Genomic DNA, 12595 nt, shown 5'->3' on the forward strand with positions numbered 1-12595 from the left:
AGGACCCTTTCATTGTCGGCAACTTTAATTTTCTTTTTGCCATCGATGAACCTTGCAATAAGGCTCCCGGCTGTATCGAACGTGGGCTGTGTCTCTTTTTCGTCGAGGACTGGTCGCCTGCTCGATCGCCTTCGAGGTCGAGGACTGCACACTCCTGATCCTCCACGAAGTTGCGTGCCTCTGTGAGCTCAGCACCCTCTGACCAGAAAATCGTCCTTGCTGTGGGTGTCATTGTCCCAGTCCTCAGCTGAGCACCGAGCTCGAAGGCGTTCGACCAGGCGATGTAGCTCCTCCTGCTTCTTCACGATCAGAAACTCAAGTCCCTGAAGCTTAGCGACGGTGGTGCTTAACTCTATGGCCATGCGATTGAGGACGATCAGTTTGATCTACCAATGCGACGAAGGTGCACAGGCCGGACTTTTCTTGTTGATAACCTCGAGTAGTTTGGTACCGTGTCCAGCCAAGCAAGTGCTCACGTTCCTAATTGACAATTAACTGGTGTCAACAAACTTGGGGCAGGTACTTTTCATCTCCTGGATCAAGTTCAGTTGCCGTCTGAGGTAGCCATCCAGTCCCATTGTCGTGTGGATGAAGTGATTCTTGTAGAGCTGGCGGTATTCGGCGTGCGCCACAAGGTCCAGTGGTGCAGCCCGCACCGCACTAGCATAATTTCATACCCTGCCGCCTGTTCAACCCTTGTCGCCACGCCTCTGATCAATCCACCACATGGAAGTACTTTTAGCGTTTCGGAGACCCCCTTTTACACACACATGCTGTTTCTTGTGCACACACATGCTGTTTCTTGTGTTTTTGTGAGTTCCCTGGTTGTTTCAACAGTATTTACGCTGCTCTGACTCGTTCATTTCACTAAAAAACTTGAAAAAACACCATCCAAAAAAAGCTTATTTTGGGATGTTTTAAAATCTTATTTTTGGAGAATCTCCAAAAATAAAACCCAATATCCAAAAATAAACAGGCCTGACAATGTACCATCGTATTTTAAACCCAACTTTACTGACCGCAATTTCAGGCGTTCGCCATTGCTTTTGACTCATGTAGTAGTGAGTACGCACACGATACTGGAACGGCACACATGTCTCATTTATATATGTGCTTAATCTGCTTATCACCACATGGAATTAGTGTTTTCCATTGCAGAAGTTAAGCTAATTTGAGCCTGTGCCAGACCATCGAACTTCATAGTCTAATTCTGGGCGCCTCATAGTAACATCTGCCATGGATTCAATGCCTGGCCACGCCGGCCACAACATGAATAGCATGACAAATGCATCTGCCACTACCACAGCGATGGCAATGATCTTAGCCAACATGACGATGGGCCCAGGCATGAACCAGCACGACCACGGATCACACGAGACGATGCCGAGCGTAACAAATCACGGAAATCATTCAATGGTCGGAAATGGCACCATGGTAACCGGCCACGACTATGACACGAACCTTGGAGAGCATGACCACTCTATGCACATAAACCCCACGATGTCAAATACTCATCATGAACACAACCACGATCATACTGCTACCGACGATGGAACGATGGATCATAGTAATTCGCATGATAATCTCGAAGGACACGATATGGGTGGTATGGCGGGTCACGGAGCAGTAAGTACTTGTTACCATTGGTATTCAAACAGAGATGTAGCATGAATATGTTTGCATAATGGATCATTATTTGATGAGTGGGTTACATATAACTGAAACAAATGAACAAATTTCATTTAGGTCAGGACCACGCTTTTTAGGCATATGCAGTAGGCCGGACGCCTCTAATACAGTAGGTCACTATGATGGTAGTATAATTATAATCCATAGCTCACAGAAAATCCCGTTTCTGATTTCAATGTTTTAGTCAAAACTGCCAAAATAAAATCTGTGAAATGCCAAAAATTATCATGCCTGGTAATATTGAACACTACGATGTAATCTCATAATATATGTCTATCGAAGAAAACTGACAGCGCTAATGTGTCGTAGAAGTAAGGTGTGATTTCTTGCGGGGGTTATTCTCCAACATGGCGGAAGTGTCTGACAATGAAATACCACGGCAACAATGTATAATTGAAGAGTTCAAGGCTCTGATTACAATGCTGCTGATTATTGTTATTATCGAATACTGGCACCATTACTGGCAAACACTGTTATGACGACCTCGCCTTCATATTACCCATTGCATCCATAACACTCGAGTTTTTCAGATGTATTTTAACTACAACTTACCCAGCCACATCCTGTTCGTTGGATGGACTACAACTAATCAAAGTCAACTCGCCGGTGCTTGCATAGCATGGTTCATATTAGCTATTCTCCACGAAGGCTTACGAAATTTGCGGGACTATGTCCTGAATCCATCGGTAAGAAATTTGTTGACTCGCAACCACTGCTCCCTATAGCCTGCACGCTTGCGCACTGTCGACACGGCCTGCTTGCACTGAAAACCTGTGCCGTGCACAAGAAAAGTAATAAATCTGTGGTGTGAAAGAAACCCGTTTGGCAGAACGTACTGATGCTTATCAGATCATACTGATGACCCATTTAGACGTACAAATCTAGGTCACTAACCAAACAGTATATAATCAGTAATTAGACGAAGCGGCACGATCTCGTTAGACACGTTGACGACGCGGAGTGGGCTGAGAAGCACCAACAACATTTTACTATCTCGGTCAGACGACCAAGTACACGTTATTCTTCTCTAAATTTTAACGTAATTGTAACCATGAACGTTGCATTCCCGTGTTCAAAATATTTCGTGGGCGATTCATGCTCTATAGCAGAGGTCTCAAACTTGAATGTGCTCGCGGGCCAGTTTTCCCGTTTTGACGACGCCGCGGGCCGCAGCACTTCTATATCTTTCCAAGGAGGCCTTATTGGGCGGGAATGAATCGTCCTATTGAAAGTGAGCCGATCCAGCAGACCGACAGTAAACACAGATCGTCCAAATGTGATTTACTCTTATATCAATTTAGGCCTGACACGAAAAGAATCATCACATTTATAACTATTTGAATAGAATTGTTGTTGTACTTGATATATATTAATTATAAGATATATACACCATATGGGCGGACAAATGTATGATGCTATCGTAAAAGCTATCGGGTTATAATTTTGCAGCTACTATGAATATTTTGAATTTAGCAGATTGATAGGCTAATAGAGACTGATCTGATATCAAAATATTTTTAGGCTGAGCATTGTAAGTCAAATCCAGGATTCGGGTGTAGGCTTCTTCTGATATGAAGGCTATTAATCTCATGGCCAAATATCTTCAAATACAGGAGCAGAAAAAAACATAAATATAATATAAATATATTAATGAATGTGTCTTAGTGATTGAAATGTCGGAACGCCGAACGGCCCATTGTTGTTACATCGTTGGAGCGTACCACTACGGTACTCGACAGAGGTGGTCAAAGTAGTCAAGAAAGCTACTCAAGTAGAAGTAGAAGTAGCGACGAAAAAATCTACTCAAGTACGAGTAGAAGTACTTAGTAGATCAGCACCATGAAACGACTTGAAGTAGAAGTAGAATTGACTGACTTTAAAAGTACTCAAGTAAGTAAGTAGTTGTGAAAACGATCCTAATTCGTTCCCATGGATTATAAAAAGGTGCAAATTAAGCTATGCGAAAGGTGACGAGCTTGATTCATATTGATGCATATACCAGCATGCATCCAATTTTCGATAGCATAAGCACGTCCGCATCATGGGATGAAAACGATAGGATTGATATGGAATTGCGATACTTATCTCTGTTTTCTCGAACAGCACGTTTAAAAAATAACATGGTATTGCGACATCCTCCATATTATAAGGTCCGTAGTTTAGTAGAAGAGCAACACGGAGAAGTTGTATAGGATACGGTGTAACCACTTCGCGCGATTAGTAAACGTTAATAAAAATATGGTGGACCGTAAAAATCCCATATTGCGTAGCTTTATTTCCGGAAATCAAAGGCATTACTACACTTGCTTTTATACTTCAACATGTATGTTATTCAGACAAAAGAACTGATATTAATTATAACTCAAAGTATATGATACTAGGAATTGAAAATGAAACATGAATACTACTTCTAAACGCGGAACACGTTTTTCATGCCTTTAGTCCAGAAAGTTTCAAAGGTAGTATGCTAAAACAGGTGTAAAGCTTAAAAAAGTCAGAGTCCACTTTTCCAGGTTAGGACGCGCCATGGACATGCTAGATTACGATATGACAAGTAAATGCTAGATTGCGAAACATCAGTTTCAAACGTTATGATGAGCCATGTATACTGTGAGGAATTATTTCATATGGGCGAAGGGCGACAATGTGCTGTGAACGCGAGAATATCTAGATATCTGGTTCTAGATATCCCTGTGTGAACGGAACCACGCCAGCCCGCTACCTAAATTATATCATCTATATCTTCGTGAAATCACACTAATAACCCCGTATCCACTGCGCGCGAAGCGCGACGAAAATTCTGGGCTTTACTCAACTTTTATGAAAATTAAATGTTGATACTCCGTGAAAACAGCCCCGAAATTCCTCAGGCTATCTTCCTGATTGGAAGATATAACTACTTCTACTTGACAAACTGAAAATAGCGAAAAGTAAGTAAGTAGATCACAAAATATTCCGAAGTAGAAGTCGTGAAAATCAAATCTACTTGAGTAAGTACCAGAAGTAGAGGAAAACTACTTGAGTAGCTCGAAAAAGTAGAAGTACTTCGTTACTGACCACCTCTGGTACTCGGTACCGTGAAGTGGCCTTTATAATATGGTTTAGCGACCAAAGATGTAACGAACAGATTGCCAATGGTTGCCTTAACTACTTGCTTAGTTAGCGAAATACCAAGCTGCGACCTTTCGATCTATTACTATTCTCCTGATACGCGATCAGTTTGTTGCGTCCATGGTTCTAACAAATTCACGGCATTCCGAGTCACTCCAAGTCCACTCGAGTCGTTTTCATTCTGATGTCGAGTTAGCCCGAGTCTGAGTAATTCTAAGAAAGGTCGCGTCCAAGTCCAACTCACACATTGCAGTCACGAATCGTCTAAGGGTCAGGTTTTGTTATTATGAACTGGGAATGTGAGGAAATAGTGAATCTTCCCCTGCATGGTAGCGTTTGCAATATAGATGTGATAGTGACGTTTGATGAATTGTTTCAGGTTTTCGCAGCAATTTAAGAGGGAATTTTGATTTTATAACCTGAAAATATATATGTGACACGTATATATTGTCAAATTATTAAAAATCTAAAATGTCGTCGCGGGCCGCACAAAATGCTCTGACGGGCCGCATGCGGCCCGCGGGCCGCGTGTTTGAGACCTCTGCTCTATAGTCTTTTTGTTTGGAGTGCAACATTGGAGTGTGGTACTAAGTATGCCTGTTAATTGCAATTCATTCCTGCGCATTCGACACTTCGCCAACTTTGATCGCGTAATGCAGGATATCAGCCGTTATAATAAGCAAACGATTCATGCGATGCGTTCTAATCAATGCGCTGCCAGTACCCTATAATGTTCGATGTTTGAGACGATTTACTGATTATTGGATGCGCGCTTCGCGTTTCTAATCATGTATTTCGGCTATTAATTGATATTATCTGCTTGATACACTCGTATTCCCGAATTGTGGACCAATGTCACTTGATGGTTCGTAGTTCAATTCGTTACTCACATAACGCATGCTCGGCGTTGAATTACTTTGTCAAATATTGATGCAACACCAGATTCTCAGTGGCACGTATTCGGATTTTATTTGATCAGTTTGAACGGGAACCTTCTATACTACAATAAAATTTATCGCCGCTGGACAGACTATAGTGACAAAGCGCATCAATATCCAATTTCAACTATAGTTGTGCATTTGGCAAAGAGCGAATTTCTATTGGTCATTTTCCCTCTACTGCTCCCAAAAGACCCGTTCGAACGTATGTTTCGGTTTTTAATTGGCCCACCCTGCCGTTCTGTATAACTCGGAGCACAGTTTTCGTTTCTGTTTTAACACTTTTTCTAGAAACGAATGTTAAACCCCCAAAAATACGACATTTGGGCGTTCTCGGAGGACACTTTCGATTTCTTGAAAAAACAGGACAAATTCTCTTAAAATAGGACATACGGCCACCCTAGATAAAAGGTTCTCAACTTTCCTGTCTTCGCGGACCCCTTTGGACTGTTACGGATCCCCGCAGACCCGCAATTTCCTAGTTCAAATTTAGCTCTATTATCGTACAACCGTCATTTGTCCTGTGCAACTATCAACTGTATACGTATAGGCTAGTGACAAACAGCAACAAAATGACCACTCTTGAAAATACCATTATTGTCTACTATTTATGTATAGACATTCGGAAAACTTTTTATTATTTCAAAGATAATTCTGTAGCTAAGTTTCATGAAATACGCGGCCGTAAATCCGCGCCGTCTATTTTATATGAACGAGTGCAAAAAATCCATTTCCACAATGATAGGAGGTGGCGAATGTAATGATAACGTGAAACGTTTCCGACGATACCTTTGGGTATGATCGCAGCATATATGTCTGGTAAAAAGTAATGTAAATGGTGTAATTTGATTCTTGCGACTTGAATGGATGTACACTCGTCTTGCTCACAGTTGTACAAAAGACCGCGCAGGCAGTTTGTGGTTTTGCACAGGCTCATGCAAAATTAGAGGGTAATCATTACTGCAACTATAGGCCTATATAGCGAACATGACACTGACATTATTTTACAAGTACAAGTGCACAACAGATTCAGTACAACAAGTGGTTTTCTCGATGTCCTAATTATTTTGTAGTAATGTTTCCTTCCAGATTCGGAGCAATTCCGAACCCGTAGTAATGGGTTACCGGAGACGAGGTACCCACGAAAAGTATTATCTGTTAACTGTAAGTTAGGCAGCGCGCAGTGAGCCCCATTGTCTGCGATGTATAGTTCTCAGCTAGAGTGGAAAATCAGACAATGACGGTATAATTTCACTATGGAGGTGAATCGCTTGATTAAACGGAAACATGTCAGACATATTTCCGCATTCATTGCCTCATTAGGGTCATTAGCTGTGACGATATCCCGGAACGTTTTATGTTTGCGACTGACGAGGTGGCTCGTAGCAGAATGTAACAACAATAGATGTTATCATCAGTGATGATCACTGGTCCCGTGGTCCGTTTCTGAGTCTAAGGACGCAAGCAAATTTTCTTATTTTCTTATTGATAGAGTTTCAATGCTACATTATATTTGTGCATGCTTCAACTGTTTCCGGAACGAAATTTCATACATGTAGAGAGGCAATATATGTAGCCCTTGTACAGTTGTATCCCGACCAAACCATGGCTTTTCCGAAGTTGTAGAAATGTAGCTATGGTACCATTCCGCATTAGTCACGAAAATGTATTGTATAATTTTGTAAGTATTGAAAATCGAAATTCCTGAACGCAAAGTTCCAAATTAATTTTCTAAATAGCCACTTATACGTATAGGCCTACTATAAGTATACTTTCGCAATAGGCCGATAAGAACATTCGTGTCATGTCTGGAGTATGATTTGTTTGGGCTGGGGAAGAAAGTGAATAGCTTATTTACAATATACAATGTAAAATTGTATATTTAGGCCTATACGAGCGTATACGGACGAGGGACGTTCCGTACTGTCATGAACCGCGCAAGCGCAAACAGAAGCAAATTGCCAAATCTCATATATATAATAAATTATATAAAATTATATATATATATATTATATAAAAATAAATAATAAAAAATTTGAAAATTTTATGTTAACCCCAATAAAAGTGTAAGGCTGTCTATAGAAACGATCCTCACCAAATCTGGTTGAATTCCAACCAGTGGAAGCGGAGTTGTTGTCGTCGAAAAATTTTGATTTGAATAAAATAGTATTTACGGTGAGCACAACTATAATAAATAAACAAAGATTCGGTCACCGTAAATACTATTCTATTCAAATCCAACTTTTTCGACGGTAATAACTCCGCTTCCACTGGTTGGAATTCAACCAAATAGAAACTTTCTTCTCCTGTAGCAAAGCGGTTACTGTCTGGAATTGAATCAAATTTTGTGTGTAGGCCTAAATTGGGTAACCTAACAATTTTATCAAGTAGCCAGTACGATTTGAGAAAAAACAGTCATTTTTGAAGAGCCCTACTGAACACCTTGACAGTGTAAGCTCCATGAAATACAGCAATATTCCCAGTCAAGCGGTCGAGGATTATAGTTTTCTGACTTCATACCATCATGTTGTGACGTCACGAAAATTGCAGATATTTTTAACCTCCCATGACCGATACTGATAATTCTTTCAAAGTCTAATATCGACCCGATATTATCGGCTAACCGATAATCGGTTGGGCTCTAAGTATAAGGGCGTTTAGCGTATCCACCTTCTTAGGGATGTCAAGGAAATATTTTTGTATTTTATTGAGATCATGTGCATTGTGTATTGTGCATTGTATTGTGCATTGTATTGTGCATTGCATTGTATTGTGTATTGTGTATTGTGCATTGTGTATTGTGCATTTTGTATTTTATTGAGATCATGTGCATTGTGAATCCTTAAGGATATTGTAATAAAACGTATGCAGCACTCAAATTTTGAACCGACTGTTATATGTTATAGGGCTCCGAAATTTAGGACTAATTGCATGGCATACTTTTACAGAAATATACAGACCGCACGTTTTATTCTAGATTTTTGTAGTGACATAGTCAAATGCGTTGAAAACTATATTGTTTTTTGTTACAGTCTGATCCGATGTGCCATTCATGCGTTCATGTTGTGATCAAAAGCACCTTTCACACTTCACACGTTATTCATTTTCTTATAACAGGGCAAAGGAGAAAAGAAATACAAATCGAATGGTGACACGGAGTTAGGGGAAAAATCAAAAAAGTCATGTCTGTAAGCAACACATCTGTTTGTTCGCCATGCATATAGGCTATACTGGCAGCGATGTTAACATCAGAGCTGTGGAGTTTTGTTAATTTTCTCCAGATAAAGTCGGAGGTACAAAAATATTGTATCACCCTTTGGAGTCTGAGTTGGGAAAACACATTCTGGTCGTTGTCGGTGTCATAGTTAATCAAAATGCTTTGACTCCGAATCTTACTTCAAATTGTAAAATCGAACCATGTTTACTCAAATTTTACTACAAAGTGCCGTTGCAATGGCAGAAGTTAGTAAGTTAAGCACGTAGGTGAACTTTCAGAAACTTAATTTCTGTCTGCGAGCACAATGTTTTTACATTCAAAAAATTAGTTTATTTCACTAGATAATGATAGATACTAAGATTGTAAGTATTTAGCAGACTGCTGGAGTCGGAGTTGTGTGACGACAATAACACGCGTGCGAGCTGGAGCTGGTGGCAAAGTTAACTGACTCCACAGCCCTATCACAGCCTGCTGGACCAAACGGTGCCAGGGTAGCTGCGATGCCAAGCGATTCCCTCATCAAATCTTATCTACCTATGTAGGTGACTTCAATTTGTCGATTACATGTCTACTTTCACAGGCAGAGAATGTTCAACGGCAGGCACATTCTTCTGAGCATTTTGCAAGTGGTTCAGACAACACTTGGGATGCTTCTCATGCTCGTTTACATGACGTTTAATGTCTACTTGGCGGTTGCGGTATCGCTTGGATCCGGCGTTGGTTACTGGTTGTTCGCCTGGAACAGGAAAACGACGGATAAATTTGAGGCTGACCATTGCGTGTAACGTGATGAAATTGAATGCCATGATTTGACGCATAGCTCAGTGCTTTATAATGATATTTCTAAACAAGTGAGCAGTTTCTACAATTCCGGCCGTTCATGCAATGTTCCGTTTGCGTATTTGTGTGAGAATGCAACTATTATGCTAGCCTACTTGTGGCAAGGCACTTAGTATAAAGGTGATGCGGTACCATGTTTATTCGATTGAATATTTTAACCTATATTGTAATGGAGAAGTGTGCTTTCGTTTTCATTATTGCAATGATGAACTTGATAGAAATACAGCACTTCCAAGAAAATTATGCCATCGGTTGATTGTATAGCAGGTGATAAAAACCACGGGTTCTGTGTGCGATGGTGGTTGATATAGGCCGTTAAGTATTATATTCTTTATTCACAGTAGAACTGGTAAATACACACATAATCCGGGAAGCAACCTGCCCCCAAAGGAAAATGGCGAGATTGAAGAAAATTTTTAAAATTTCAGTAATACATTCAAATTGTTATTCCTATGCAATACATGGAGAAGTCAAATTACAGAATTGCAGCAGATGAAGAATTGGCAAGGGTTACAGAGCAGAGGTAGAGATGATTGAAAATGAAGAATCGAAATTTCAGAAATTATGCTGTGGTTCACAAGTGTAATTTTAGTCCAGTGGAGCATTCAAGGCCTTCCTATTATTAAAATCATGAGTTTTAGGTGGTGCGTGTGTCGTCGTTTCCGGCCTTGTGCGCCACGGACAAAATATGTTATCTAGGACCGGATTTTCATGGTATAGGACACGGGCTTAAAATAAATTTAAGTAGACTTCCCTTTTACGCCCTGACTTAGGTGGGACACGCACGCTCTGCAATGTCTTGGCCCGCCATCCCGACCTGCCAACCAAATGCCGTGCTATATGGTGTGACGTCATAGTCAATACTAACATTAGAGCACAAGAAATACTATTCAATTTAGTCTAGTCAGCGTGTCAGCCACAGCAAATTGGTAAAGGTCAGAGCAGAAAAATACCATCGAATCTCATAGATGACTAGGGTTCATATAGTCATCGTTGGAGGCGTCGCCTCTGTATTCACAAAATATGTTAAGACTGCCGCTGAAACGTGCGATATATTTGACCATAGAGGCGATTTATGCGTAATCTGGATATGATCTCCAGGCCACCTTTGTTTCGGACTCTACAATAACATAGGGTTGGTGTATGTTCGTATTCGGCATGCGAACCTCGATTATCAAGAGGTTCGCGTTCACACACTATAACCTTTTAGTACAGGGGTGTCAAACTCAACTTAAAACCTTTTGATCGCTTGCGAGCCAGACCAGTAGAATAATGCCAAAATGTCACCTCCAAATCAATACCTTTGTTTTTCACAAGAACGCTTTATTATCAACCTCATACATAGTATGTTATGTTACGGATCATAGTGGCTGTATTGTACAAACACATTTTTTCGAAAACAACGGTAATACAAGCATTTTTCCATTTACTCAGTATTGCTTCGCATACCGGTTGAAATTATAGATTTCAAACCTACTTAGGAATGGTAGGATAGTATATGAAATCACCGGGCGGCCCGGGCCGGCGGCCCTGTCATCGTAGGTTTTTTACATATGAGCGTTTTTAGTAAATAGAAAAAAGTCCCAGTAATCCTACATCTATGATTTCAATTCCACGAATTCCAACTCATCGCTATCTTACGCTGCATCACGGCGGCAGCAAGAAAGCAAATTAAACACAGAACTAAGATATAGGAATAGACTTATGTATGATATATATGAACTTGGAATATGGAATGATACCATGTGAGTTTCGGTTTTCGACTATGAATTAGAGTTCAAATAGCGTAGGCTTACCATATTTCGGAAATGAAAAAAGAGGACACTTTTTCAGAAATTTCAGACAAGCAAAACTGGAGAAGAATTCTCAAAAACAGGTAGATTTCACCCGTTTCATGATCGGATGACTAAAAAAAAAAAAAAAAAAAAAAAAAGGTCTTTTTTTCGCTCAGAGCTGAAATCACACCTTTTCCCTCCGAAATACCCGCCGGAGCTTCACTTCAGCGCTAATTTGCGGCATATCACTCGCGATTTCCTCTAAATATGACCTAAATTTTCAAAAAATAGGACAAAATCTCAAAAAAGAGGACAGAAGGGCGTCCTCCGAGGACACTTTCAAAAAAGTCAAAAAAGAGGACAAATCCTCTTAAAAGAGGACGTATGGTAAGCCTAAAATAGCGTAGCTGTGACGATAAAGCGCCTACCGTCCAGGCGGCCCGGGTTCGTTCCGCGTTGGAGGCTATTCTGGGCTCCACTTCCCCCGTGTCGCTGTTCTTACGACGACAAAAATGCTCAGAAAAAGACCCGACGAAAGAACGCACTCACAAAGGATGCCAGTTTAAGAGACCGGGCACTATAGGTCGAGGTGGATGCCAGTTTAAGAGACCGCAACTATGCAAACGCAACTGGTCGTTCGGCATCCTCCCATCTGTTCATTACATCACAATGTCTCTTATCGGATTGTACATTGTGTGTGTCTTGTTCAGATAAAAATATAATCTGACGATTATAATTGAATATAGATTTTATACAAAACAGTTCGCAAGCCGCTGAAGAGATCGACTACAAGACAGACACCTATCAACATTAACAGCCGAATACTTTTGATTCGCGTCAACAATAATGTTCGCTTAGTTCTTAGTAGGCTATTATATTGTTCTAGCAGAATGACGCTATAGAGAAGTTAAATTTGAACAGAGTGATTCTGTTACTTCGCGACGCCGCAAAACTATTGAGTATTCAACCTCGACCATTGATACGGCGGTACCGTTCTAAAGTAAACTACATTGTCTTGAGACGAT

General features: G+C 40.6%; 1 protein-coding gene across 2 annotated transcripts; it reads left to right on the forward strand.

The window, feature by feature from the left end:
* Positions 1–1116: 1116 nt before the first annotated feature.
* On the forward strand, positions 1117–10035 carry LOC145437210 (uncharacterized). 2 transcript variants are annotated; one of them, XM_080314402.1, is made up of 5 exons: positions 1117–1626; positions 2220–2375; positions 6828–6902; positions 8856–8926; positions 9536–10035. In XM_080314402.1, exons 1-5 carry the CDS (start codon positions 1237–1239, stop codon positions 9738–9740), a joined length of 897 nt encoding a protein of 298 aa, XP_080170528.1. In that variant the 5' UTR covers positions 1117–1236; the 3' UTR covers positions 9741–10035. The 2 variants fall into 2 exon arrangements, with proteins under 2 accessions (XP_080170528.1, XP_080170529.1); XM_080314403.1 differs by lacking the exon at positions 6828–6902 and having other exon boundaries at positions 1119–1626.
* The last annotated feature ends 2560 nt before the right edge of the window (positions 10036–12595 follow it).

This window comes from Botryllus schlosseri, chromosome 4 (genome assembly GCF_051294905.1).
Source record: "Botryllus schlosseri isolate E-star chromosome 4, Bs_hap1, whole genome shotgun sequence".
NCBI classification, from domain to species: Eukaryota; Metazoa; Chordata; class Ascidiacea; order Stolidobranchia; family Styelidae; genus Botryllus; species Botryllus schlosseri.

What these genes read in the sequence shown, in the direction of transcription:
- LOC145437210 (XM_080314402.1), top strand. Translation starts at nt 1,237, where the DNA reads ATGGATTCAATGCCTGGCCACGCCGGCCACAACATGAATAGCATGACA. An exon ending in AAAAGTATTATCTGTTAACT is followed by an intron (nt 6,903 to 8,855) that starts GTAAGTTAGGCA and finishes TTCTTATAACAG; the next exon opens with GGCAAAGGAGAAAAGAAATA. An exon ending in AAATCAAAAAAGTCATGTCT is followed by an intron (nt 8,927 to 9,535) that starts GTAAGCAACACA and finishes CTACTTTCACAG; the next exon opens with GCAGAGAATGTTCAACGGCA.